The sequence below is a fragment of the Chrysemys picta genome, chromosome 12 (assembly GCF_011386835.1).
Source record: "Chrysemys picta bellii isolate R12L10 chromosome 12, ASM1138683v2, whole genome shotgun sequence".
In the NCBI taxonomy this organism is placed as follows: domain Eukaryota; kingdom Metazoa; phylum Chordata; order Testudines; family Emydidae; genus Chrysemys; species Chrysemys picta.
The window spans coordinates 10,834,908-10,862,043 of record NC_088802.1 but is presented as its reverse complement, the minus strand read 5'-3'; the positions used below and the strand labels follow the sequence as shown (position 1 = coordinate 10,862,043).

Genomic DNA, 27,136 nt, shown 5'->3' with positions numbered 1-27,136 from the left:
GCTGGGTTGGAGGCAGAGGAGTAGAAGCACTGATGCAGAGGGAAGCTGGGTCTGGAGCAGTCTGGTGCTGGGTGTGGTGAACAGCTGGGGAGAGCGAGGGGGGACCCTGAGCAGCGTGGGATGACATAATGTTTTCTATTCCTCTTTCCCATTTTTTCCTTAATTTTTTTAATTACTTGCTGTTTAATAAATCGTATTTGTTCTGAACTCTATGCAGTGCTGAATAGCGACATCAGGGATGCGTCCGGAGTGAAGAGAGGACCCCAGAGTGGGGATACAACACCCTAGCCTCTGTCCTGAGTGATCACAACAAAATTGGGGATGAAGACCCTGCAGGAATCTTGGGGCCAGCCTTGTCAGGGTTTCAGACACCGGAGTGGGAGGGGAGTCCTGGAGGTCAGTCAGGTCTCCAGGTAAAGGGAGCGAGGACTCAGCTCCTTTTGCTATTCCATACAATCAGGGTGGTGTATAAGCCAGAAAAGTTCCCCACAATAGTGAGACCGTTCCCCCCACTTACCTCGCTGCATATTTATTGGTCTCTCCTAAAATTAATTCGGATTATAGGGAAAGTGTCAGAGCGGCCACCAGCGGGAGTTGCTGGCAATACTCTGAGGCCACCAAATTTGGTCCTTAGAATCCCTGGGCTAGATGCTCATGATGGGCCCTTCTGACCTTAACGTCTGTGAGTGGAACAGGGGTCGGACACAGAGATGCTGCAGAGCGATGGGTTGATCGCTAGGACCCAGGAGCAGCTGGGAGGCGGCTCTGGGGGGAGCGATCGCTGGGGTCTGTCCCGGCGCCAGAAAGTGACTCGCGGCCGCTGCGGTGACTCTGGCTCCAGGCTCCTGGCGAGATCCCCGAGCCCCGGCGGCTGGTGCTGGGAGCCCGGAGCCCTGGCTGCAGCCGGGAGAGGGGAATCTCCAGCAGGGCCCTTCCCGCTGCTCCCCAGGAGCCTCTCCCAGGGCAGAGCCCCCAGCCCGGCCAGGCCCCTTCCCGGCCCGGCCCCTGCCCCAAGGGGCCCCGCTCGGAGGGAAGGTGAGAGAGACCCGCCCGCCCCCTCGTCACTCCCGGGCTGCAGAGGGAGGAGGGAGCAGGAGGCGGGTGCTGGCGATGCGGGGTCAGGCTGTGATGGGGGCTGGGGTGCACTGAAGGGAAGATGGGTGGATCGTGTGGATTGTGGGGCTGAGGGGAGCGTGGCTGGAACGGGGAAAGATGTGAGTGGGGGGCACTGCGAGGGAAGCAGGGGTGTGGGGAGAGTGGCAGTGGACAGAGGTAAAAACCCAGCCCCCCACACCCACACCCTGCTCCCAGTGTGTTATTGTCAGACGCACCCGTGCTGGTTGGGTCTGTGCAGGGCCGGCTCTAGGTTTTTTGCCGCCCCAAGGAAAAAAAATGTGGTTGCCCCCACCACAGAGCCCTGGGCTCCCCCACTGCATCCTTCTGTTGCCCCAGCCCTGGGGTCTCCCCCCCACCACGTGCAGCCGGAGCTCTGGGCTCCACTTTTCCCCCGCACCAGTGCCCACCCACCCACACACCCCTTCCTGCCCCAGCCCTGGGCTCTTCCTCCATCCACCTGCACCCTCCTTTCGCCCCAGCCCTGGATCACTGGTAACTTGCTCCCAGGGCGGGTCATTCAGCAATTTTGGATGTTCACAGAACACAGACAGGATTGGTTCCCATATGGTTACAGAACTGCAGTAAAGTGGAACCATTTTCAGCTTGTGTGATTGGAGGATATCTGGATGCGTATTATAAGCCTGTTCCCCATCAAAGAGGAAAAGTTGAGGTGCCTTCATTATTCTTTTGTTCCACTCTTTGTTTCTATGGGGAATTTGCCAATGCGATATCACTGTCTTCCTTTTAAACAAATAAAACTAAAAAAAAAAAAGGCAATGGCTGTTGAAAATAGCAATTCCAGTCCTAAAATCCACTGGGAAGCATTTCTTGCTCAATTTTATCCTACTTTTTCTACAGCAAGTTACAGTGGATCAGTATATTTGGTTTGGGAGAACTGAAGTAACAGCTGCCCAAATTGAGCTTGAGCACTCCTGGATTTTGAGGTGTTCAAATCTGGACGGCAGGTGCTAGATTCCCTTTCTGAATATTAGCTAAATCTGGAAAGGAAAAGTCAATTTCTGCTTCCATGGCTCAGTGGAAGTGGAAATCCTCCTACGTGCCTGATACTGTATCTAAAGCTGCCCAGGTCCAGAGCCTCCCCTCCCTTACTTTTCATTTTAAATTCTAGTGGGATCCACATACCTCCCTTGCTAGGTTTCAGATAGACAGGGGCACTGTCCATTTAGGCCACTCAATTCCTTCTTTGGGGGCTGCAAGGTGAGGTCACACCAGTATCCCTAATCCAGTCTGGGGAAGTCTTCTGAAGGGAATATCTGGGCCAAAGCTTTTTTCTACTCCTTGGGCACACTTGTTGCCTATTCACAGTGCCACCCTAGCTCTAGCAATGAGCTCTCCCTTCACAACAAGCTGCAGCATGAGGTTTCAGCTACCATACTCCCTCCCCCTCCCTTTCCTGTTAATAGAGGCCAAGGGAATGCTGGGAAATGTAGTTCTTTCCCTCCTCCAGGGCTGGCTCTATAGGCAGGGAACTAACCAAGGAACAACAGCTCCCAGGGCCCCCTGTTGGCTCTCAGCTCCCAGGCTGGATCCCTGCCCGCTGGTGTCCCTGCAAATGGGCTGCCCCAAGCTGCTGCTTGCTTTCCTGGTGCCTAGAGCCGCCCCTGGGTCTGTGTCTCATGAGTTTTGGGGTCGCCCAGAGCCCTGGTCTGATTTCTGGGTGGCCCCTTTGGTTCTGCTTTTTTTTCTAGCATTTGGATCAGAGATACTGTTACTGGGAGGGTCTGAAGAGCCTGAGTGGGAATCGGGGTGTGACATGGACTGAAACCCCTTCTGTAACCTCCCCCATCGCCCCTCTCGCCCCGACAGGCTGAGGAATCACGTCCACGTTTTGCTCCAGATGGACCCGTCTTCCAGGAGACAGGGAAGGGAAATGTCTGTGATGGAGCCAGCTCAGGTAGGGGATTTTCAGGGGCAGGGAGGAGACAAGATGTGATAAACCTGCTGTTTTTCTGAGTGGGCCCATTGGTGACGGGGGAGGGGAGACGGGACATTCCCCCATTTCTCAAACAGGATACAACCCACTTACACAGGGCTGGGAACATTTTCAAGCCTCCCAGTGCTGCAGTGAGACCCCATTAGCCTGAGGCTGCTGTGAATTATGAAGGGAAGTTGTCGGGTTTCCTGTCCCTGTCCCTGGCTTAGGGCTCTGCTTCCCATATTAGCCTGTGGCTGCCACGTGTGTGGGAAATGAAACGACCCTGCCCTACTCTGTGTGCTGGGGTGGACAAGGAGCTCTGACCTTCTCCCCAGGCCCTGAAGCCTCCTGGCTGCTCTCAGCAGGGTGGGGGTGGGATTCTGCTACTCTGGCCCTCCCAGAGCTTCCATTTCTTTATCCTTCCTCCCACGTTACTAGTGGGATTGTTGCTGGGGCAGCAAGTACTGAGTGGGGGACTTTTGGTGTTTCAGTTACCAGTGACGTTCGAGGAGGTGGCTGTGTATTTCACCCAGGGTCAGGGGGCTCTGCTGGACCCCGCTCAGAGAGCCCTCTACAGGGACGTCATGCAGGAGAACTACGAGACGGTGACCTCGCTGGGTAAGGGATTCCCATTCCTTCTTATACTAGAAGTAGGGTGACTAGGTGAGAGAGGTGAAATATGAGGACGCGGGGGGGAGCCAAACAAAAAACAAAAAACAAGCCGGCGGTGAAGGAAAACGAAAGAAACCGCCGGAGCACAATAAAAATTGGTGGGGGCTGAGAACCCACCGGCGGCTCCACGCCCCGTCCCGCCCGCACCAGTTTGCCTCCGTTCCATCTCCACCACCCACCTCGGGAGCACGCAGAGCCCCTCCCGCAGCCAGAGGGACCCGCCAGGGGGCCAGTTGAGTCCCAGCAGGGTCGAGGGGGGTGGGGGGCGGTGGGCTTGCTGCCGGCGCCTACAAGCCCCACCCCCGCAGCACGCAGCATAGACCTCCTCACCGCCTCTGTGCGTGCCTGGGGAGTGGGGCTACAGCACTCTGCAGGCTCATGCCGGCCGGCGGGGAAGAGCCAGGAGTTCATTTGTGCTTCCCCAGGCCCAGGAAGAAGATGTGAGTGGCGACGGCTTTCGTCCTCCAACAGACGGTCCCCTGATATCAGGACATAGTGCGTCCCAGCCGATGTAAGGTCGGGACACGGAACAAATACCCTAAAATCGGGCCTGTGCTGATAATATCGGGTCGTCTGGTCACCCTAACTAGAAGCCGTGGGGTCTGCGTGTCTGAATCTGGTCAGGTTCTTCCCTGGTCAGTTAGATCAGAGGCGAGTGGTTCCATAATGCACAGCTGCCGTATGAGAGAGACTTGCATCTCCGTGCTCTCTCCAGTGGGACATGGGTGTCAAAACCCAATGGACAAGCTAAACCATCCCCACCCCTCCAGCTTTCAAAGGGGCATAAATCCAGCATTGTCCTGACTGTGTTGTTTCTCGGCTTCACACACAAACCCTGTTCACCTCCCTCCTTGGGAATAGCTCCAGCCATGGGGAGTGCTCTGGGCTCTGCAGGTTTAGAAAGAAGCAGGGGTTTAAGTGCAGAGCTGTGTGTGAGTCAGCAAGGCCCCCAGAGCACACAGATCCTGGGAATGCCTAGTGAGAGTGTAGTAATAATTCAACTCACCTCCCCAGACAACTCCCTCTGCCCAAGGGGGCTCACTGATCGTTTCCCCATCCTCTTGGATTAACCGCTCCTCCAGCAGAGCACAGGGACAGGTTGCACTCACTGAATGTTCTTTCTGACAAATACTCCACCAATGTTCCAAGCACCCTGATCTGGTCTGATTTCACCCTCTGCACAGGATTTCCAATTCCCAAACCTGAGCTCATCTCCCGGCTGGAACGAGGGGAAGAACCGTGGGTGCCCGATCTCCAGGCCTGCAAAGAAAGAAGGCTTCCGAGATGCACCCATACAGGTGAGGACTGACACAGAAACAATCTAGGGAATGAAAGAAGTTGAGAATCCCAAAATATGGTGTGAGTAAGCACCCTCAGTTCTTCCTCATCTCAGCCAGGACAGGGCTGCAGTCATCAGATATAGCTCACGCCATTCTATCCAGCCTCTTAGCTGCAGGAGTTTGCTTCCCAGCTTTCCTTCCCTGTGAGTGTTTGGGTGGGATGTGGCGGCAGAGTCCCATTGCTCAGTCTTTGTGTTGGGTTTTTCCTCGGTGCTATTCCTCATTCTCCCCAGCACAATGACTCCTGTCTGAATTGTGTCTCTCCCAGCAGGTGCTGAGCGAGGGAGTGAGAATCAGCAGGGGAATCATCATGAGGAACTGCAGGGGACCTTTGTAGGAAGAGCTGAAGGGAATTTTTCCCAGTGCTTGGAGCAGGAAGAAGGCTGGGGAAACTGGCACAGGTCAGAGAGGCTTCTGGAAAACCACGCAGGGAAGAAAGTGGATGAATCTATTAACGGTGGGGGAGGAGACAAGGATCCCAGAGCGCAGCAGACAAATCCCAAGGAAGAGACACCCGGGCACTACCCTCAGTTTGCGAAAGAATTCATTGTGACACATCAGACAATCTATACTGGAGGGAAACCCCCTCAATGCTTGGACGATGGGGAAAGTTTTAATAAGCTCTCAGATCTTAATAACCATGGGAGCAGCCACACTGAAGAGAAACCCTCTCCATCCCTCGAGCGGGGGAAAGGTTTCATTTCGAAGACACAAATAATTAGACATCAGTTAAGCCACACAAGGGAGAGACCCCATAAGTGCTTGGACTGTGGGAAAAGATTCATAAGAAAGTCAAACCTTGTTAAACATGAGGCAATCCACACAGGAGAGAGACCCCACAAGTGCTTGGACTGTGGGAAAAGTTTCATACAGAGGTCACACCTAGTTCGTCATCAGGCAATCCACACAGGAGAAAGACGCCACAAGTGCTTGGACTGTGGGAAAAGTTTCATAAGAAGGTCACACCTTGTTAAACATCAGGCATTACACACAGGAGCGAGACCCCATAAGTGCTTGGACTGTGGGAAAAGTTTCATACAAAGGTCAGACCTTGTTCATCATCAGGCAATCCACACAGGCGAAAGACCCCACAAGTGCTTGGACTGTGGGAAAAGTTTCATAAGAAAGTCAAACCTTGTTACACATCAGGCAATCCACACAGGAGAAAGACCCTACAAGTGCTTGAACTGTGGGAAAAGTTTCATAACAAAGTCAACCCTTGTTCAACATCAGGCAATCCACACAGGAGAGAGACCTCACAAGTGCTTGGACTGTGGGAAAAGTTTCATGAAAAGGTCAGACCTTGTTAAACATCAGGTATTACACACAGGAGCGAGACCACACAAGTGCTTTGACTGTGGGAAAAGTTTCATAAGAAAGTCACACCTAGTTCGTCATCAGGCAATCCACACAGGAGAGAGACTCCACAAGTGCTTGGACTGTGGGAAAAGTTTCAAAAGAAGGTCACACCTTGTTAAACATCAGGCAATCCACACAGGAGAGAGACCCCACAAGTGCTTGGACTGTGGGAAACTTTTCATACAGAGGTCACACCTAGTTCGTCATCAGGCAATCCACACAGGAGAGAGACCCCACAAGTGCTTGGACGGTGGGAAAAGTTTCAAAAGAAGGTCTGACCTTGTTCAACATCAGGCAATCCACACAGGAGCCAGACCTCACAACTGCTTAGACTGTGGGAAAAGTTTCATACAGAGGTCAGAGCTTGTTAAACATCAGGCAATCCACACAGGAGAGAGACCCCACAAGTGCTTGGACTGTGGGAAACTTTTCATACAGAGGTCAGACCTAGTTCGTCATCAGGCAATCCACACAGGAGAGAGACTCCACAAGTGCTTGGACTGTGGGAAAAGTTTCAAAAGAAGGTCACACCTTGTTAAACATCAGGCAATCCACACAGGAGAGAGACCCCACAAGTGCTTGGACTGTGGGAAACTTTTCATACAGAAGTCACACCTAGTTCGTCATCAGGCAATCCACACAGGAGAGAGACCCCACAAGTGCTTGGACTGTGGGAAAAGTTTCAAAAGAAGGTCACACCTTGTTACACATCAGTCAATCCACACAGGAGAGAAACCCCACAAGTGCTTGGACTGTGGGAAAAGTTTCATGAAAAGGTCATACCTTGTTCAACATCAGGCAATCCACACTGGAGAGAAACCCCACAAGTGCTTGGACTGTGGGAAAAGTTTCATGAAAAGGTCATACCTTATTAAACATCGGGCTATCCACACAGGAGAGAGACCCCACAAGTGCTTGGACTGTGGGAAAAGTTTCATAGAGCGGTCACACCTTGTTACACATCAGGCAATCCACACAGGAGAGAGACCCCACAAGTGTGTGGACTGTGGGAAAAGTTTCATAGAGAGATCAAACCTTGTTCAACATCGGGCAATCCACACAGAAGAAAGACCCCACAAGTGCTTGTACTGTGGGAAAAGTTTCATACAGCGGTCACACCTTGTTACACATCAGGCAATCCACACAGGAGAGAGACCCCACAAGTGCTTGGACTGTGGGAAAAGTTTCATAGAGAGATCAAACCTTGTTCAACATCGGGCAATCCACACAGAAGAAAGACCCCACAAGTGCTTGGACTGTGGCAAAAGTTTCATAAGAAAGTCACACCTTGTTTTTCATCAGGCAATCCACACAGGAGCCAGACCTCACAACTGCTTAGACTGTGGGAAAAGTTTCATACAAAGGTCCGACCTTGTTAAACATCAGGCAATCCACACAGGAGAGAGAACCCACAAGTGCTTGGAGTGTGGGAAAAGCTTCAGAAGCAAGTCAAAACTTGTTCAACATCAGACAATCCACACAGGAGAGAGACCCCACAAATGCTTGGACTGTGGGAAAAGTTTCTTATGGAAGTCAAACCTTATTCAACATCAGGCAATCCACACAGGAGAGAGACCCCACAAATGCTTCGACTGTGTGAAAAGTTTCATAAGAAGGTCACAGCTTGTTAAACATCAGGCATTACACACAGGAGAAACAGTCCAAGCACTTGTGGGCTCTGGGAAAAGTTTCATATAGCGGTCACACCTTGTTAAACATCAGGCATTGCACACAGGAGAAAGACCACACAAGTGCTTGGACTGTGGGAAAAGTTTCATAGAGAGGTTATACCTAGTTCGCCATCAGGCATTGCACACAGAAGAGAGACCACACATGTGCTTGGACTATGGGAAAAGTTTCATAAGAAGGTCACACCTTCTTTATCATCAGGCACTCCACACGGGAGAGAGAGCCCACAAGTGCTTGGACTGTGGGAAAAGTTTTATACAGATGTCACACCTTGTTCAACATCAGTCAATCCACACAGGAGAGACTCCAGAGGTTCTTGGACTGCTGGAAATGTTTCATATAGAGGTCTAGCCTCATTAAACATGGAAGAATCCACACAGGATCTAAACTTCTGTGACACATGGCAAGAAAGGGTTAAGCAACTTGTATGTAATTGACTCTGGGTCAACATTTAGAGAGAGATTTTAACAGTGTTTCTGCCTTAGATAAGCTAGAGTTTGAAATGTAAATGTGTATTTTTAAAGACTTGGAAGAAGAGGGCAAGTCATGTCTGAGTAACCTAATTGCCTTCTATGTTGAGATAACTGGTTCTGTGGATGAGGGGAGAGCAGTAGATGTGTTATTCCTTGATTTTAGCAAAGCTTTTGATATGATCTCCTACAGTATTCTTGCCAGCAAGTTGAAGAAGTATGGGCTGGATGAATGGACCATAAAATGGATAGAAAGCTGGATAGATCGTCGGGTTCAATGGGTACTGATCAATGGCTCCATGTCTAGTTGGCAGCCGGTATCAAGTGGCGTGTCCCAGTGGACGGTCCTGGGGCCGGTTTTGTTCAGTATCTTCATTAATGATCTGGAGGATGATGTGGACTGCACCCTCAGAAAGTTTGCAGATGACACTAAACTGGGAGGAGTGGTAGATATGCTGTAGGGTAGGGATATGATACAGAGGGACGTAGACAAATTAGAGAATTAGGCCAAAATAAATCTGATGAGGTTCAACAAGGACAAGTGGAGAGTCCTGCACTTAGGATCAAAGAATCCCATTCATTGCTACAGACGAGGGACCGAATGGCTAGGCAGCATTTCTGCAGAAGAGGACCTCGGGTTTATGGTGGATGAGAAGCTGTATATAAATCAACACTCTGCCTTTGTTGCCAAGAAGGCTAAGGGCATTTTGGGCTGTTAAAGTAGGGGCATTGCCAGCAGACCGAGGGATGTGATCGTTCCCCTCTATTCAACATTGGTGAGGCCTCATCTGGAGTATTGTGTCCAGTTTTGGTCCCCACACTACAAGAAGGATGGGGATTGGTCCTGCTTTAAGCAGGGGGTTGGACTAGATGACCTCCGGAGTTCCCTTCCAACCCTGATATTCTGTGATTCTAAGAGGGGTAACTGTAGTACTCTATGTTGAGCTATCCAAAGGGTTCCTGTATTCTGTTATTTCAGGGATCAATAATTCAGCCATTATAACCGTCGCCCGTGCCACCTGCCCTATTCTAGCTCAGTCTCATTGAATTCGCTGGGGATAGGGGCTGAAGGATGGAGGGAATATTTATAGCTGAAATCATCAAAATGTGTTTTGCCAGGTTAATGTTAAAATCCGATCTGTTCCGCTCTCCTACTCGGACATTTTCTCTGGGGATCCCGGAGACGGAAAGGAGCAGATGTTACCATCTTGGCTACCAATCCCCACGGTGACTCTCTACACTAGCAATTCTCAAAGTGTGGGCAGAGCCTCCCAATGAAGGCACAGGAATGTGTCAGGGGAGACGTGATCAGTGTGGGTTGTTTGGTTTTTTTCTTAAGAGCACTGGCTGTCGGCCTCAGTTGGCTGGGGCTCATGAAGAAGGAACAGGCCTATCTGGGAGGTGGGGATAAATGCTCAGGCTCTCAAACACAGGTGCAGCAGCATCACAGAAGTAAGAGTGGCAATGGGGTAATAAGTGTTGTGAACAGCTATATTGATGAATATTATTGTTCAGGTGGCCACCCTAACTTCTGTGCTGCTATTAGAGGTCTTCAGAGCTGTGCACATTGCCAGCAACTACTCTTGCCTTTAGAGCTGGGTGGTGATATATTTGTTTTTGAGGGTGGGGGCGTAAATGACCACCGACACCAAGTGGGAGGGGGCGGCAATGAAACACATCTCAGAACCACTGGTCTACACTCTTATGGGCACCACGTTTACAAAATGATAAATCTTCTCCAAAGTATGTCTTGTGCGGTATCCTAGGAAAAGTCATCACCTGCTGAATATTAGTGTCCCATTAAAATGTGTCTATCAGCACTGTCCATGGAGCTCTGAGTGTTTGCTGTATGTTTGTTACATGCTGTAAAGCTGGAAAACGCCCACAGACGAGCTCCTCAGAGACAATGGCACCTGCACACCAGCTAAGTGCTAAGTGGGCAGTAATTGCTTAGCCGGCCATTCACCAGCTGTGGATCTGGGAACAGGAGAGTTACAATTCACCGGAAGGACGGCTGGACGTTCACTTAGGCCACAGACTGATTGTTGCCTGCCCCCCGGCTGGGGGATGAACCTCAAAGAGGAGAGTGGTATAAAAGCACAAGGGAGAATTGCCTCCATTTTTACCTCTCCTCTCCCATCTTTACAGAAGGAAGCAAAATGGCTTGAAAGGGAACAGGGACCTTGGACTGGGGAGGGTGGATCAAGGCTGGTAGGAAATCCAGCTTGGGTTTAAGAACTGTGAACTGCCTGCAACAGCGGGTGGGATGCGAAAACCTGCTTGCTTCTCATTTTCCTTAGATTGGTAAAATTTAGGATTTAAAATGCATGTTTTAATTTTATAGTTTTAACCGGTTCCTGACCTTTTACATCTTTCTCCCTTGTAATCCCTGAAAACCCCCTTGCTCCAGTTAATAAACTGGTTTTACTGTTTTGTCTGGACCTGTGTGTTTTCATTGAAGTGTTTGGGGGATTTGTCTGGAGAGAACAAGGCTGTGTCGTAATCCGGCCCCTTTATGGGGGTGACTAGGGTTACCATACGTCCGGCACTTCCTCTCCCGCTGCGGCTCTGCTCCACTCCTCCCCTCTCAGATTTACAGAGCCAAGCTGCCCGAGCCAGCGCTACTGGCTTCGGGCAGCCCCCCCCCCGCCTCCGGACCCCGAGCCCCCAGCCAGGCACTTCTTCTACCCGGCTCCAGCTGAGCTGTTCTCGCGGTGCAAGGTCCGGAGGCAGGGGGGGGCTGCCCGAAGCCAGCAGCTCGGCTCTTACAGTCTGAGAGGGGAGGAGCAGCTCAGCTGGAGTCCAGGTAGGAGAAGTGCCTGGCCAGCAGCTGGGGTCCAGAGGCAACGGGGCTGCTCGAAGAGTCAGGGAGCAGCAGCAGTCGCCGGAGCCTGCTCTAAGGTAAGCCAGGGATGCCAGCAAAGCTGGGAGTACCTAGGGTTACCATATGTCCGGATTTTCCCGGACATGTCTGGCTTTTTGGGCTCCAAACCCCCGTCCGGGGGGAAATCCCAAAAAGCCGGACATGTCCGGGAAGATCAGGACATGCAGGCGGCGGTGGTGGGCCGGGGGCGCCCAGCGCCGGCGGGGCAGAGCGCCGGCGCTGCCGGGGAGCCTGGGGCACCGAGCGCCGGCGCTGCCGGGGGACCGGGGGCCGCCGGGGCAGAGTGCCGGTGCTGCCGGGGAGCCAGGGGCACCAAGCCCCGGCGCTGCTGGGGGGCCGGCGGGGCCGAGCACCGGCCGGCGCTGCCGGGGACCGGGAGCGCCAAGAGCCGGTGGGGCCAGGGGGTGATCGGCCGGGGGCTGGGCCAGGGGGTGCTAAGCCAGCCGGGGGGCCGGCGGGGCTAGGGGATGCTGAGCGGGCCGGGGGGGCCAGGGGCTGCTGAGCGGGCCGGGGGTCTGGCGGGGCTGGGGGGATGCTCGGCCGGGGGGCCGGCGGGGCCAGGGGGTGCTGAGCGGGCCGGGGGGCCGGCGGGGCTGGGGGGATGCTCGGCCGGGGGTCCGGGGGCCGGCGGGGCCAGGGGGTGCTCGGCCGGGGGCCGGCCCAGGCTGGAAATGCCGTGGGGGGACAGCCTGGGCCGCTCCTCCTCCCCCCACACACCCCCTTACCTGCTTCAGGCTTCCCGCAAATCAAATGTTCGCGGGAAGCAGGGGAGGGGGCGGAGTTGGGGCGGGGACTTTGGGGAAGGGGTGGAGTTGGGGCGGGGGCGTGTGCGGGGCTGGGGGTGAGGCCGGGGTCCGGTGGAGTGTCCTCCTTTTGGAGGCTTGAAATATGGTAACCCTAATTTATGAAGTCATTAGGAGGTGAACTATCTCCAATTCAACAGGTTAATCATTAATAGTTGCAGGATTTTCTTGCCATGCTGTATTAGGAGGAGAACATCACCAGACTGACATTTAAATTCTTTTCTTTAACTAAAACAACAACGTTCAGTATTCTGGATTTGTTTCTTCAACAGCAAACATAATATTTTAACAGAAAAGCATATTTTCCTCTCTTCTCACATTTGTCTCCAGACTCTTCCTTCTCCAGATCTATTCTGCCTCCAACAGTCTTGTATTCATTGAACTTTTTGAAACTGCAATTTTGGAGAGCGGTAAGGGATTAACTCTTTGTACACAAATTTGCAGAGGGACAATTGAGGTGAGGTCTGTTATTTCTCACCTCTATATATTAATTTATTTTAAAACATTTTTACTGTTAACAAGTATGTTACCTTTGGAGACACAAAGACAAAGTTTGAGAACTGGCAAACTAAGCATCTCTGATGGTATCTTCTAGACTGAGCACTGAGTCCCATTGGGTAGATAGAAAGATTTACCTAAGTAATCTATACAGAAGCCTGTGGATCCCCATAAGACTGGGTCCTTAATGCATGAACTACAGGAACTCATTTACAAAAGTTTTCTTAAACATGACATGTCTATATTGTCTCATACTATAGAATTAGAATGTATAATCCCTATTCCATGATGAGAGATCTTTGAGCTATAATGTATCTTAATTAAAACTATCTTTAGATAAAATGGTTTTTGAGGAAAAAAATTATCAAAAAAATCCGATTTAAATAAAAAAAATCTGATTTTCTTGATTTTTTTTTTAAATAATTGATTTTTATTCACTCTGGGAAACAGTGTAAAACATGCCCTGGGATGGAGAATTAAGCAGTTCAGCAGTCCAGATGGTACCCTGGGGAATGTCTCACACCTGCTGTCTCCTGGCACCATTGTGCCTTCATCATCCTGATCCTGAAAGGGAAGTTACGCAGGGCAAACCAGAGAAGAGGAACCAGCCGACATCCTCAACTCCACCGACGTTGGTTTTGGCTAAATCCTGAACTCCCCCTGGCATGGGAGACTTGAGGTTCTGCTGCCAGCCTTCCCCTCATGCATCTGTTTCCTTCCCAATGGTCAGGGGTGAAAGTAACTTAAAGGACTTAGCCCAGGGGTGAGCAAACTTTTTGGCCCGAAGGCCACATGAGGGTTGTAAAATTGTATGGAGGACCAGATAGGGAAGGCTGTGCCTCCGCAAACAGCTTGGCCCCACCGCCTATCCATCCCCTCCCACTTCCCAGCCCCTGACTGCCCCCCCTTAGAATCTCCAACCCCATCCAACCCACCCCCACTCCTTCTCTCTTGACCACCCTCTCCGGAGACCCCCACCCTAACTGCCCCACCCAGAACCCTCCCGCCCAACCCCCCTTGCTCCCTGTCCAATGACAGCCCCATCCCCTATCCACCCCCTGCCCCCTGACAGACTCCCGGGACTCCCACGCCCCATCCAACCCCCCCTGCTCCCTGACTGCCCCCTCCAGAGACACCCCCCCAACCACCACCCCGGAACCCCAACCGCTATGCAACCCACCCTGCTCTCTGTTCCCTGATTGCCCCCCGAGAGCTGCTGCCACTTATCCAACCCCACATCCCTGTCTCCCCTATCATGCTACTCAGAGCAGCGTGTCTGGCTCCGCAAGGATCTAGACACACTGCTCCGTGGAAGCGCACAGCCCCACCCCCAGAGCGCTGCCCACACGGTCAGACCTTGTTTGTCATCAGGCAATCCACACAGGAGAGAGACCCCACAAGTGCTTGGACTGTGGGAAAAGTTTCATACAGAAGTTTTTTGGTTGAAGGATGGCTACTTTTAAATCTGTTGTTGAATGTCCAGGGATATTGAAGTGTTCTCCTACTGGCTTTTGTATGTTACCATTCCTGATTTGTGTCCATTTATTCTTTTACATAGAGACTGTCCGGATTGGCCAATGTACATAGCAGAGGCACATTGCTGGCACATGATGGCATATATTACTTTAGTAGTTGTGCAACTGAATGTGCCCTTGATAGTGTGGTTGATATGGTTGGGTCCTATGATGGTGTCGCTAGAGTAGATATGGGGACAGAGTTGGCAATGGGGTTTGTTGCAGGGATTGGTTCCTGGGTTAGTGTTTCTGTGGTGTGTAGTTGCTGGTGAGTATTTGCTTCAGATTGGGGGCTGTCTGTAAGAAAGGACTAGCTTGCCTCCCAAGGTCTGGATGGAAGCTGGAGGCAGGTAGGTAAGTATAGCGGTCAGTAGGTTTCCGGTATAGGGTGGTGTTTATGTGACCAGCACTTATTTGCTGTGGTGTCCAGGATCTCTTGTGTGGACTGGTCCAGGCTGAGGTCAGTGGTGTGGTGGAAATCGTTGAAATCCTGGTGAGGGAGGGGTTCCGCTCCCCAGGAACTCCAGTGGACCAGGGCCAAGCCTGCAGAGGGGCTCCTCTCCCTGCCTGCCTTCACGGCCCTCGATAGCCAACAGGTCCCGCCCTCCCCATGTCGCACCGTGTCCTGCGTTGGGATGACAGAGAGTTTCTTTGCCCCACTCACCCCACACGGATCCCTCTTGTGATACCCTCTGCACCCCATGTTCACCACTTGTGTAGGGTTATGATATTTTGTGTGCATAGTGTGCCTGGTGAGGGATCATTGGTAAACTCATGATCTGCTGAATATTGTGCCGTTGAAATGCATGTGACACCATTTCATATAGAATGGTAAGATTTCAATGTATGTTTGTTGCTAGCCTGACCATATGCCAGGTGCCCCAAAAGAGGACACTAATGGGGGGTGGCAGCTGATAGAGTGTGTAGAGTTAGGAGTGCTGGAGGGGGTGCTGTGGGGGTACTCATGAGGTGAGGGCAGTGTTGGCCGCTGTCACAGTGGCAGGGCCCTGGCAGCAGCTGTCAGTCAGCGTCGACATGCGGGATGCGCCGCCTCCCCTCAGGGCTGGGAGTCTGGGCCTGGGTGGGCTGGATCTGGCAGCAATCAATCAGCTATGGATGCAGGGCAATTGGATAGTTGGGAAGGTGACTAATCAGGGATGTTTCTGAGCTTCAGCCCTTGTGCTCTGCAAACACCCCCGGACATTTGCTGTTATGGCAAAACCCACTCAGCAGGCTCAAAGACGGAGATCTGTCCATAAAGACCCAGACATATGTCAAAGTTTTTGTTACAGAAATATGTCATAGTTCTGGGGATTGTCCCACTCAAACTCCTCAGAGATGACAAAGGACCGACTGTGGGTGTTAGAAAACCCTTATCTGGCCGTCCATCACCACCAGGAAGAAAGGGGTAAAGAAAGAAATGTATAATTCACCTGAAGGATGCTTTGGAGCTCACACACACCATGAAGTTGCCTGACCCCATGACTGTTGGGCCCTTACTGAAACTTAGTGGGGGGGTTTTGGTTGGTTTCTCCCAGTACCAAAAGACAGGAAGGGCCAATGAGAAATGAAAACCCTGAGACTAGTCCCCAGGGCGAATGGAGAGAGGCCAAGGCACTAGGTCAACCTCGTTGACAGGGCAGGCAGGCCAGTGAGGGAGTCAGGTGCCAATTCTCTGTGTGAGCTGGAGCTGCCTGCCAGAGAAGGGCAGAGCTAAGGGGAGAGGAGCAGCTAGAGCTGGGTTGGAGGCAGAGGAGTAGAAGCACTGATGCAGAGGGAAGCTGGGTCTGGAGCAGTCTGGTGCTGGGTGTGGTGAGCAGCTGGGGAGAGCGAGGGGGGACCCTGGGCAGCGTGGGATGACATCATGTTTTCTATTCCTCTTTCCCATTTTTTCCTTAATTTTTTTAATTACTTGCTGTTTAATAAATCGTATTTGTTCTGAACTCTATGCAATGCTGAATAGCGACATCAGGGATGCGTCCGGAGTGAAGAGAGGACCCCAGAGTGGGGATACAACACCCTAGCCTCTGTCCTGAGTGATCACAACAAAATTGGGGATGAAGACCCTGCAGGAATCTTGGGGCCAGGCTTGTCAGGGTTTCAGACACCGGAGTGGGAGGGGAGTCCGGGAGGTCAGTCAGGTCTCCAGGTAAAGGGAGCGAGGACTCAGCTCCTTTTGCTATTCCATACAATCAGGGTGGTGTATAAGCCAGAAAAGTTCCCCACAATAGTAAGACTGTTCCCCCCACTTACCTCGCTGCATATTTATTGGTTTCTCATAAAGTTAGTTAGGATTATAGGGGAAACTGTCTCAGCGGCCACTAGTAAGAGTTGCTGGCCACACTCTGAGGCCACCAAATTTGGTCGTGAGAATCCCTGGGCTAGATGCTCATGATGGGCCCTTCTGACCATAGAGCCTGTGAGTGGAAGAGGAGCCGGACACAGAGATGCTGCAGCGCGATGGTTTGATCGCTAGGACCCAGGAGCAGCTGGGAGGCGGCTCTGGGGGGAGCGATCGCTGGGCTCAGGCCCGGCAGCAGGAAGTGACTCGCAGCCGCTGCGGTGACTCTGGCTCCAGGCTCCTGGCGAGATCCCCGAGCCCCGGCGGCTGGTGCTGGGAGCCCGGAGCCCTGGCTGCAGCCGGGAGAGGGGAATCTCCAGCAGGGCCCTTCCCGCTGCTCCCCAGGAGCCTCTCCCAGGGCAGAGCCCCCAGCCCGGCCAGGCCCCTTCCCGGCCCGGCTCCGGCCACAGGGGGCCCCGCTCGGAGGGAAGGTGAGAGAGACCCGGCCCCCCCCCCGTCACTCCCGGGCTGCAGAGGGAGGAGGGAGCAGGAGGCGGGTGCTGGCGATGCGGGGGCAGGCTGTGATGGGGGCTGGGGTGCACTGAAGGGAAGATGGGTGGATCGTGTGGATTGTGGGGTGGAGAGGAGCGTGGCTGGAACGGGGAAAGATGTGAGTGGGGGGCACTGCGAGGGAAGCAGGGGTGTGGGGAGAGTGGCAGTGGACAGAGGTAAAAACCCAGCCCCGCACACCCACACCCTGCTCCCAGTGTGTTATTGTCAGACGCACCCGTGCTCGTGTGGTCAGTGCAGGGCCGGCTCTAGGTTTTTTGCTGCCCCAAGGAAAAAAAATGTGGCTGCCCCCACCACAGAGCCCTGGGCTCCCCCCCTGCACCCTTCTGCTGCCCCAGCCCTGGGGTCTCCCCCCCACCACGTGCAGCCCGAGCTCAGGGCTCCTCTTTTTCCCCCGCACCAGTGCCCGCCCACCCACACACCCCTTCCTGCCCCAGCCCTGGGCTCTTCCCTCCATCCACCTGCACCCTTCTTCCGCCCCAGCCCTGGATCACTGGTAACTTGCTCCCAGGGTGGGTCATTCAGCAATTTTGGATGTTCAAAGAACACAGACAGGATTGGTTCCCATATGGTTACAGAACTGCAGTAAAGTGGAACCATTTTCAGCTTGTGTGATTGGAGGATATCTGGATGCATATTATAAGCCTGTTCCCCATCAAAGAGGAAAAGTTGAGGTGCCTTTATTATTCTTTTGTTCCACTCTTTGTTTCTATGGGGAATTTGCCAATGCGATGTCACTGTCTTCCTTTCAAACAAATTAAACTAAAAAAAAAAAAAGGCAATGGCTGTTGAAAATAGCAATTCTGGTCCTAAAAACCACGGGGAAGCATTTCTTGCTCAATTTTATCCTACTTTTTCTACAGCAAGTTACAGTGGATCAGTATATTTGATTTGGGAGAATTGAAGTAACAGCTGCCCAAATTGAGCTTGAGCACTCCTGAATGTTGAGGTGTTCAGATCTGGAAGGTAGGTCCTAGATTCCCTTTCTCAATATTAGCTAAATCCGGAAAGGAAAAGTCAATTTCTGCTTCCATGGCTCAGATGTGGAAATCCTCCTACGGGCCTGATACTGTATCTAAAGCTGCCCAGGTCCTCTAGCAGAGCCTCCCCTTCCTTACTTTTCATTTTAAATTCTAGTGGGATCCACATATCTCCCTTGCTAGGCTTCAGATAGAGAGGGGCACTGTCCATTTAATCCACCCAATTCCTTCTTTGGGGGCTGCAAGGTGAGGTCACACCAGTATCCCTAATCCAGTCTGGGGAAGTCTTCTGAAGGGAATATCTGGGCCAAAGCTTTTTTCTACTCCTTGGGCACACTTGTTCCCCATTCACAGGGCCACCCGGCTCTAGCAATGAGCTCTCGCTTCACAACAAGCTGCAGAATGAGATTTCAGCTACCATACTCCGTCCCCCTCCCTTTCCTGTTAATAGCGGCCAAGGGAATGCTGGGAAATGTAGTTCTTTCCCTTCTCTAGGGCTGGCTCTATAGGCAGGGAACTAACCAAGGAACAACAGCTCCCAGGGCCCCCTGTTGGCTCTCAGCTCCCAGGCTGGATCCCTGCCCGCTGGTGTCCCTGCAAATGGGCTGCCCCAAGAAGGTGCTTGCTTTGCTGGTGCCTAGAACCTCCCCTGGGTCTGTGTCTCATGAGTTTTGGGGTCGCCCAGGGTCCTGATCTGATTTCTGGGCAGGATACACATCTCAGCCACACCGGAGTCACTGCTGCTTTGGGCAGGCAGGGAGTGTGGATGGGCCAATGGGATCAGCCTCTGCCTGCCTGTCCCTGGGGGCTGCTGGGGGAGTCCAGGGCAGCTCATTCTTTAGGTGATACCATCACAGGGCTCCTGCTGCTCCTAAGGGAGAGGAGTTTACACGGCAGTGTGGGGAAATCCCCCAAAGTGGCCCCTTTAGTTCTGCTTTTTTTCCTAGCATTTGGCTCAGAGATACTGTTACTGGGAGGGTCTGAAGAGTCTGGGGGTAATCGGGGTGTGACATGGACTGAAGCCCTTTCTGTAACCTCCCCCATCGCCCCTCTCGCCCCAACAGGCTGAGGAATCACGTCCACGTTTTGCTCCAGATGGGCCCGTCTTCCAGGAAAGAGGGAAGGGAAATGTCTGTGATGGAGCCAGCTCAGGTAGGGGATTATCAGGGGCAGGGAGGAGACAGGATGTGATAAACCTGCTGTTTTTCTGAGTGGGCCCATTGGTGATGGGGGAGGGGAGACGGGACATTCCCCCATTTCTCAAACAGGATACAACCCCCTTGCACAGGGCTGGGAACATTTTCAAGGCTCCCAGTGCTGGAGTGAGACCCCATTAGCCTGAGGCTGCTGTGAATTATGAAGGGAAGTTGTCGGGTTTCCTGTCCCTGTCCCTGGCTTAGGGCTCTGCTTCCCATATTAGCCTGTGGCTGCCACGTGTGTGGGAAATGAAACGACCCTGCCCTGCTCTGTGTGCTGGGGTGGACAAGGAGCTCTGACCTTCTCCCCACCCCCTGAAGCCTCCTGGCTGCCCTCAGCAGGGTGGGGGTGGGATTCTGCTACTCTGGCCCTCCCAGAGCTTCCATTTCTTTATCCTTCCTCCTGCGTGACTAATGGGATTGTTGCTGGGGCAGCAAGTACTGAGTGGGGGACTTTTGTTGTTTCAGTTACCAGTGACGTTCGAGGAGGTGGCTGTGTATTTCACCGAGGGGCAGGGGGCTCTGCTGGAACCCGCTCAGAGAGCCCTCTACAGGGACGTCATGCAGGAGAACTACGATACAGTGACCTCGCTGGGTAAGGGATTCCTGTTCCTTCAGATACTAGAAGTAGGGTGACTGGATGAGAGAGGTGAAATATCAGGACACGGGGAGGGAGCAAAAAACAAGCCGGCGGTGAAGGAAAACAAAAAAAACCGCCGGAGCACAGGAAAAATTGGTGGGGGCTGAGAACCCACCGGCGCCTCCACGCCCCGTCCCGCCCGCACCAGATTGCCTCCGTTCCGTCTCCACCACCCACCTCGGGGAGGGAGGTGGGCAGCACGCAGAGCCCCTCCCCCAGCCAGAGGGACCCGCCAGGGGGCCAGTTGAGTCCCAGCAGTGCTAGCCTTACCTGGAGCGGCTCCCAGGAAGCATCCAGCAGGCAGGTCCCGTCCCTCTGGCTCCTAAGGTCGCGCGGGTCAGGAAGGGTCGAACGGGGTGGGTGGGCTTGCTGCCGGCGCCTACAAGCCCCACACCCCAGCACTCAGCATAGACCTCCTCACTGCCTCTGTGCGTGCCTGGGGAGTGGGGCTACAGCACTCTGCAGGCTCATGCCGGCCGGCGGGGAAGAGCCAGGTGTTCATTTGTGCTTCCCCAGGCCCAGGAAGAAGATGTGAGTGGCGACGGCTTTCGTCCTCCACCAGACGGTCCCCTGATATCACGGCATAGTGCGTCCCAGCCGATGTAAGGTCGGGATATGGGACAAATACCCTAAAATCGGGACTGTGCTGATAATATCGGGTCGTCTGGTCACCCTAACTAGAAGCCGTGGGGTCTGCGTGTCTGAATCTGGTCAGGTTCTTCCTTGGTCAGTTAGATCAGAGGCGAGTGGTTCCATAATGCACAGCTGCCGTATGAGAGAGACTTGCATCTCTGTGCCCTCTCCAGTGGGACATGGGTGTCAAAATCCAATGGACAAGCTAAACCATCCCCACCCCTCCAGCTTTCAAAGGGGCATAAATCCAGCATTGTCCTGACTGTGTTGTTTCTCGGCTTCACACACAAACCCTGTTCACCTCCCTCCTTGGGAATAGCTCCAGCCATGGGGAGTGCTCTGGGCTCTGCAGGTTTAGAAAGAAGCAGGGGTTTAAGTGCACAGCTGTGTGAGAGTCAGCAAGGCCCCCAGAGTGCACAATCCTGGGAACGCCTTGTGAGAGTGTAGTAATAATTCAATTCACCTCCCCAGACAACTCCCTCTGCACAAGGGGGCTCACTGACCATTTCCCCATCCTCTTGGATTAACCGCTCTTCCAGCAGAGCACAGGGACAGGTTGCACTCACGGAATGTTCTTTCTGACAAATACTCCACCAATGTTCCAAGCACCCTGATCTGGTCTGATTTCACCCTCTGCACAGGATTTCCAATTCCCAAACCTGAGCTCATCTCCCGGCTGGAACGAGGGGAAGAGCCGTGGGTGCCCGATCTCCAGGCCTGCAAAGAAAGAAGGCTTCCGAGATGCACCCATACAGGTGAGGACTGACACAGAAACAATCTAGGGAATGAAAGAAGTTGAGAATCCCAAAATATGGTGTGAGTAAGCACCCTCAGTTCTTCCTCATCTCAGCTGGGACAGGGCTGCAGTCATCAGATATAGCTCACGCCATTCTATCGAGCCTCTTAGCTGCAGGAGTTTGCTTCCCAGCTTTCCTTCCCTGTGAGTGTTTGAGTGGGATGTGGTGGCAGAGTGCAATTACTCACTCTTTCTGTTGGGTTTTTCCTCGGTGCTATTCCTCATTCTCCCCAGCACAATGACTCCTGTCTGGATTGTGTCTCTCCCAGTAGGTGCTGAGCGAGAGAGTGAGAATCAGCAGGGGAATCATCATGAGGAAGTTCCCGGGGAAGTGGAACTGCAGGGGACCTTTGTAGGAAGAGCTGAAGGGAATTTTTCCCAGTGCTTGGAGCAGGAAGAAGGCTGGGGTAACTGGCATAGGTCAGAGAGGCTTCTGGAAAACCACGCAGGGAAGAGAATGGATGAATCTATTAACGCTGGGGGAGGAGGCAAGGATCCCAGAGCGCAGCAGACAAATCCCAAGGAAGAGACACCCGGGCACTACCCTCAGTTTGCGAAAGAATTCATTGTGAGATCACAGCTTGTGACACATCAGACAATCTATACTGGAGGGAAACCCCCTCAATGCTTGGACGATGGGGAAAGTTTTAATAAGCTCTCAGATCTTAATAACTATGGGAGCAGCCACACTGAAGAGAAACCCGCTCAATCCCTCCAGTGGGGGAAATGTTTCATTTCGAAGACACATATAATTAGACATCAGTTAAGCCACACAAGGGAGAGACCCCATAAGTGCTTGGACTGTGGGAAAAGATTCATAAGAAAGTCAAACCTTGTTAAACATCAGGCAATCCACAGAGGAGAGAGACCCCACAAGTGCTTGGACTGTGGGAAAAGTTTCATACAGAAGTCAAACCTAGTTCGTCATCAGGCAATCCACACAGGAGAAAGATGCCACAAGTGCTTGGACTGTGGGAAAAGTTTCATAAGAAGGTCACACCTTGTTAAACATCAGGCATTACACACAGGAGCGAGACCCCATAAGTGCTTGGACTGTGGGAAAAGTTTCATACAAAGGTCAGACCTTGTCCATCATCAGGCAATCCACACAGGAGAAAGACCCCACAAGTGCTTGGACTGTGGGAAAAGTTTCCTAAGAAAGTCAAACCTTGTTAAACATCAGGCAATCCACACAGGAGAAAGACCCTACAAGTGCTTGAACTGTGGGAAAAGTTTCATAAGAAAGTCAAACCTTGTTCAACATCAGGCAATCCACACAGGAGAGAGACCTCACAAGTGCTTGGACTGTGGGAAAAGTTTCATGAAAAGGTCAGACCTTGTTAAACATCAGGCATTACACACAGGAGCGAGACCCCACAGGTGCTTAGACTGTGGGAAAAGTTTCATAGAGAGGTCAGAGCTTGTTAAACATCAGGCAATCCACACAGGAGAGAGACCCCACAAGTGCTTGGACTGTGGGAAACTTTTCATACAGAGTTCACACCTAGTTCGTCATCAGGCAATCCACACAGGAGAGAGACTCCACAAGTGCTTGGACTGTGGGAAAAGTTTCAAAAGAAGGTCACACCTAGTTCGTCATCAGGCAATCCACACAGGAGAGAGACTCCACAAGTGCTTGGACTGTGGGAAAAGTTTCAAAATAAGGTCACACTTAGTTCGTCATCAGGCAATCCACACAGGAGAGAGACCCCACAAGTGCTTGGACTGTGGGAAAAGTTTCAAAAGAAGGTCACACCTTGTTAAACATCAGGCAGTCCACACAGGAGAGAGACCCCACAAGTGCTTGGACTGTGGGAAAAGTTTTATAAGAAAGTCAAACCTTGTTCAACATCAGTCAATCCACACAGGAGAGAAACCCCACAAGTGCTTGGACTGTGGGAAAAGTTTCAAAAGAAGGTCACACCTTGTTAAACATCAGGCAATCCACACAGGAGAGAGACCACACAAGTGCTTGGACTGTGGAAAAAGTTTTATAAGAAAGTCAAACCTTGTTCAACATCAGTCAATCCACACAGGAGAGAAACCCCACAAATGCTTGGACTGTGGGAAAAGTTTCATGAAAAGGTCATACCTTATTAAACATCGGGCTATCCACACAGGAGAGAGACCCCACAAGTGCTTGAACTGTGGGAGAAGTTTCATAAGAAGGTCACACCTTTTTTATCATCAGGCATTACACACAGGAGAGAGACCCCACAAGTGCTTGTACTGTGGGAAAAGTTTCATACAGCGGTCACATCTTGTTACACATCAGGCAATCCACACAGGAGAGAGACCCCACAAGTGTGTGGACTGTGGGAAAAGTTTCATAGAGAGATCAAACCTTGTTCAACATCGGGCAATCCACACAGAAGAAAGACCCCACAAGTGCTTCGACTGTGGGAAAATTTTCATACAGAGGGCACACCTTTTTCAACATCAGGCAGTCCACACAGGAGAGAGACCCCACAAGTGCTTGGACTGTGGTAGAAGTTTCATAAGAAGGTCACACCTTGTTTATCATCAGGCATTACACACAGGAGACAGACCCCACAAGTGCTTAGACTGTGAAAAATGTTTCATAACAAGGTCACAACTAGTTCGCCATCAGGCAATCCACACAGGGGTGAGACCGCACAGGAACTTGGACTTAGGGGAAAGTTTTATACAAAGATCAAACCTTGTTCAACATCAGGCAATCCACACAGGAGAGAGACCTCACAAGTGCTTGGACTGTGGGAAAAGTTTCATACAGAGGGCACACCTTATTGAACATCAGGCAATCCACATAGGAGAGAGGCCTCACAAGTGCTTGGACTGTGGCAAAAGTTTCATAAAAAAGTCAAATCTTGTTCAACATCAGGCAATCCACACAGGAGAGAAACCCCACAAGTGCTTGGAGTGTGGGAAAAGCTTCCGAAGAAAGTCAAAACTTGTTGAACATCATGCAATCCACACAGGAGAGAGACCCCACAAGTGCTTGGACTGTGGGAAAAGTTTCATACAAAGATCTGACCTTGTTAAACATCAGGCAATCCACACAGGAGCCAGACCTCACAACTGCTTAGACTGTGGGAAAAGTTTCATACAAAGGTCCGACCTTGTTAAACATCAGGCAATCCACACAGGAGAGAGACCCCACAAGTGCTTGGAGTGTGGGAAAAGCTTCAGAAGAAAGTCAAAACTTGTTCAACATCAGACAATCCACACAGGAGAGAAACCTCACAAGTGCTTGGACTGTGGGAAAAGTTTCACAGAAAGGTCAAACCTTCGTAAACATCAGGCAATCCACACAGTACAGAGCCCCACAGGTGCTTGGACTGTGGGAAAAGTTTCATACAAAGGTCGGACCTTGTTAAACATCAGGCATTACACACAGGAGAAACAGTCCAAGCACTTATGGGCTCTGGGAAAAGTTTCATATAGCGGTCACACCTTGTTAAACATCAGGCATTGCACACAGGAGAGAGACCACACTATGGGAAAAGTTTCATAAGAAGGTCACACCTTCTTTATCATCAGGCACTCCACACGGGAGAGAGAGCCCACAAGTGCTTGGACTGTGGGAAAAGTTTTATACAGATGTCAGACCTTGTTCAACATCAGTCAATCCACACAGGAGAGACTCCAGAGGTGCTTGGACTGCTGGAAATGTTTCATATAGAGGTCTAGCCTCATTAAACATGGAAGAATCCACACAGGATCTAAACTTCTGTGACACATGGCAAGAAAGGGTTAAGCAACTTGTATGTAATTGACTCTGGGTCAACATTTAGAGAGAGATTTTAACAGTGTTTCTGCCTTAGATAAGCTAGAGTTTGAAATGTAAATGTGTATTTTTAAAGACTTGGAAGAAGAGGGCAAGTCATGTCTGAGTAACCTAATTGCCTTCTATGTTGAGATAACTGGTTCTGTGGATGAGGGGAGAGCAGTAGATGTGTTATTCCTTGATTTTAGCAAAGCTTTTGATATGATCTCCTACAGTATTCTTGCCAGCAAGTTGAAGAAGTATGGGCTGGATGAATGGACCATAAAATGGATAGAAAGCTGGATATATCGTCGGGTTCAATGGGTACTGATCAATGGCTCCATGTCTAGTTGGCAACCGGTATCAAGTGGCGTGTCCCAGTGGACGGTCCTGGGGCCGGTTTTGTTCAGTATCTTCATTAATGATCTGGAGGATGATGTGGACTGCACCCTCAGAAAGTTTGCAGATGACACTAAACTGGGAGGAGTGGTAGATATGCTGTAGGGTAGGGATATGATACAGAGGGACGTAGACAAATTAGAGAATTAGGCCAAAATAAATCTGATGAGGTTCAACAAGGACAAGTGGAGAATCCTGCACTTAGGATCAAAGAATCCCATTCATTGCTACAGACGAGGGACCGAATGGCTAGGCAGCATTTCTGCAGAAGAGGACCTCGGGTTTATGGTGGATGAGAAGCTGGATATAAATCAACACTCTGCCTTTGTTGCCAAGAAGGCTAAGGGCATTTTGGGCTGTTAAAGTAGGGGCATTGCCAGCAGACCGAGGGATGTGATCGTTCCCCTCTATTCAACATTGGTGAGGCCTCATCTGGAGTATTGTGTCCAGTTTTCGTCCCCACACTACAAGAAGGATGGGGATTGGTCCTGCTTTAAGCAGGGGGTTGGACTAGATGACCTCCGGAGTTCCCTTCCAACCCTGATATTCTGTGATTCTAAGAGGGGTAACTGTAGTACTCTATGTTGAGCTATCCAAAGGGTTCCTGTATTCTGTTATTTCAGGGATCAATAATTCAGCCATTATAACCGTCGCCCGTGCCACCTGCCCTATTCTAGCTCAGTCTCATTGAATTCGCTGGGGATAGGGGCTGAAGGATGGAGGGAATATTTATAGCTGAAATCATCAAAATGTGTTTTGCAAGGTTAATGTTAAAATCCGATCTGTTCCGCTCTCCTACTCGGACATTTTCTCTGGGGATCCCGGAGACGGAAAGGAGCAGATGTTACCATCTTGGCTACCAATCCCCACGGTGACTCTCTACACTAGCAATTCTCAAAGTGTGGGCAGAGCCTCCCAATGAAGGCACAGGAATGTGTCAGGGGAGGCGTGATCAGTGTGGGTTGTTTGGTTTTTTTCTTAAGAGCACTGGCTGTCGGCCTCCATTTTTACCTCTCCTCTCCCATCTTTACAGAAGGAAGCAAAATGGCTTGAAAGGGAACAGGGACCTTGGACTGGGGAGGGTGGATCAAGGCTGGTAGGAAATCCAGCTTGGGTTTAAGAACTGTGAACTGCCTGCAACAGCGGGTGGGATGCGAAAACCTGCTTGCTTCTCATTTTCCTTAGATTGGTAAAATTTAGGATTTAAAATGCATGTTTTAATTTTATAGTTTTAACCGGTTCCTGACCTTTTACATCTTTCTCCCTTGTAATCCCTGAAAACCCCCTTGCTCCAGTTAATAAACTGGTTTTACTGTTTTGTATGGACCTGTGTGTTTTCATTGAAGTGTTTGGGGGATTTGTCTGGAGAGAACAAGGCTGTGTCGTAATCCGGCCCCTTTATGGGGGTGACTAGGGTTACCATACGTCCGGCACTTCCTCTCCCGCTGCGGCTCTGCTCCACTCCTCCCCTCTCAGATTTACAGAGCCAAGCTGCCCGAGCCAGCGCTACTGGCTTCGGGCAGCCCCCCCCGCCTCCGGACCCCGAGCCCCCAGCCAGGCACTTCTCCTACCCGGCTCCAGCTGAGCTGCTCTCGCGGTGCAAGGTCCGGAG

At 51.6% G+C, this 27,136-nt stretch overlaps 3 protein-coding genes and 1 pseudogene across 5 annotated transcripts in view; all 4 read left to right on the top strand.

The window, feature by feature from the left end:
- The window catches only part of LOC101948742 (zinc finger protein RFP-like), a 1,201,957-nt gene that overhangs the window by 157,103 nt on the left and 1,017,718 nt on the right, over window positions 1–27,136 (top strand). The gene's annotated exons all lie outside the window — the stretch shown is intronic.
- The window catches only part of LOC122173389 (zinc finger protein 436-like), a 49,813-nt gene that overhangs the window by 17,023 nt on the left and 5,654 nt on the right, over window positions 1–27,136 (top strand). The window lies entirely within an intron of this gene.
- LOC103307135 (zinc finger protein 850-like) lies at window positions 557–11,015 on the top strand (annotated as a pseudogene).
- Window positions 16,783–26,850, top strand: LOC135974938 (zinc finger protein 850-like). 3 transcript variants are annotated; one of them, XM_065564333.1, is made up of 6 exons: window positions 16,783–17,053; window positions 17,996–18,098; window positions 19,177–19,264; window positions 19,777–19,903; window positions 21,223–21,336; window positions 21,647–26,850. In XM_065564333.1, the coding sequence occupies exons 3-6, from the start codon at window positions 19,208–19,210 to the stop codon at window positions 24,871–24,873; spliced, it is 3,525 nt and encodes a 1,174-aa protein (XP_065420405.1). In that variant the 5' UTR covers window positions 16,783–17,053; window positions 17,996–18,098; window positions 19,177–19,207; the 3' UTR covers window positions 24,874–26,850. The 3 variants fall into 3 exon arrangements, with proteins under 3 accessions (XP_065420405.1, XP_065420406.1, XP_065420404.1); XM_065564334.1 differs by lacking the exon at window positions 17,996–18,098 and having other exon boundaries at window positions 21,650–26,850; XM_065564332.1 differs by lacking the exon at window positions 17,996–18,098.

Coding starts and splice junctions, on each gene's coding strand:
- LOC135974938 (XM_065564332.1), top strand. CDS start 19,208: ATGGGCCCGTCTTCCAGGAAAGAGGGAAGGGAAATGTCTGTGATGGAG. Junction 19,904..21,222: donor CGATACAGTGACCTCGCTGG/GTAAGGGATTCC, acceptor CCCTCTGCACAG/GATTTCCAATTCCCAAACCT. Junction 21,337..21,646: donor TCCGAGATGCACCCATACAG/GTGAGGACTGAC, acceptor TGTCTCTCCCAG/TAGGTGCTGAGCGAGAGAGT.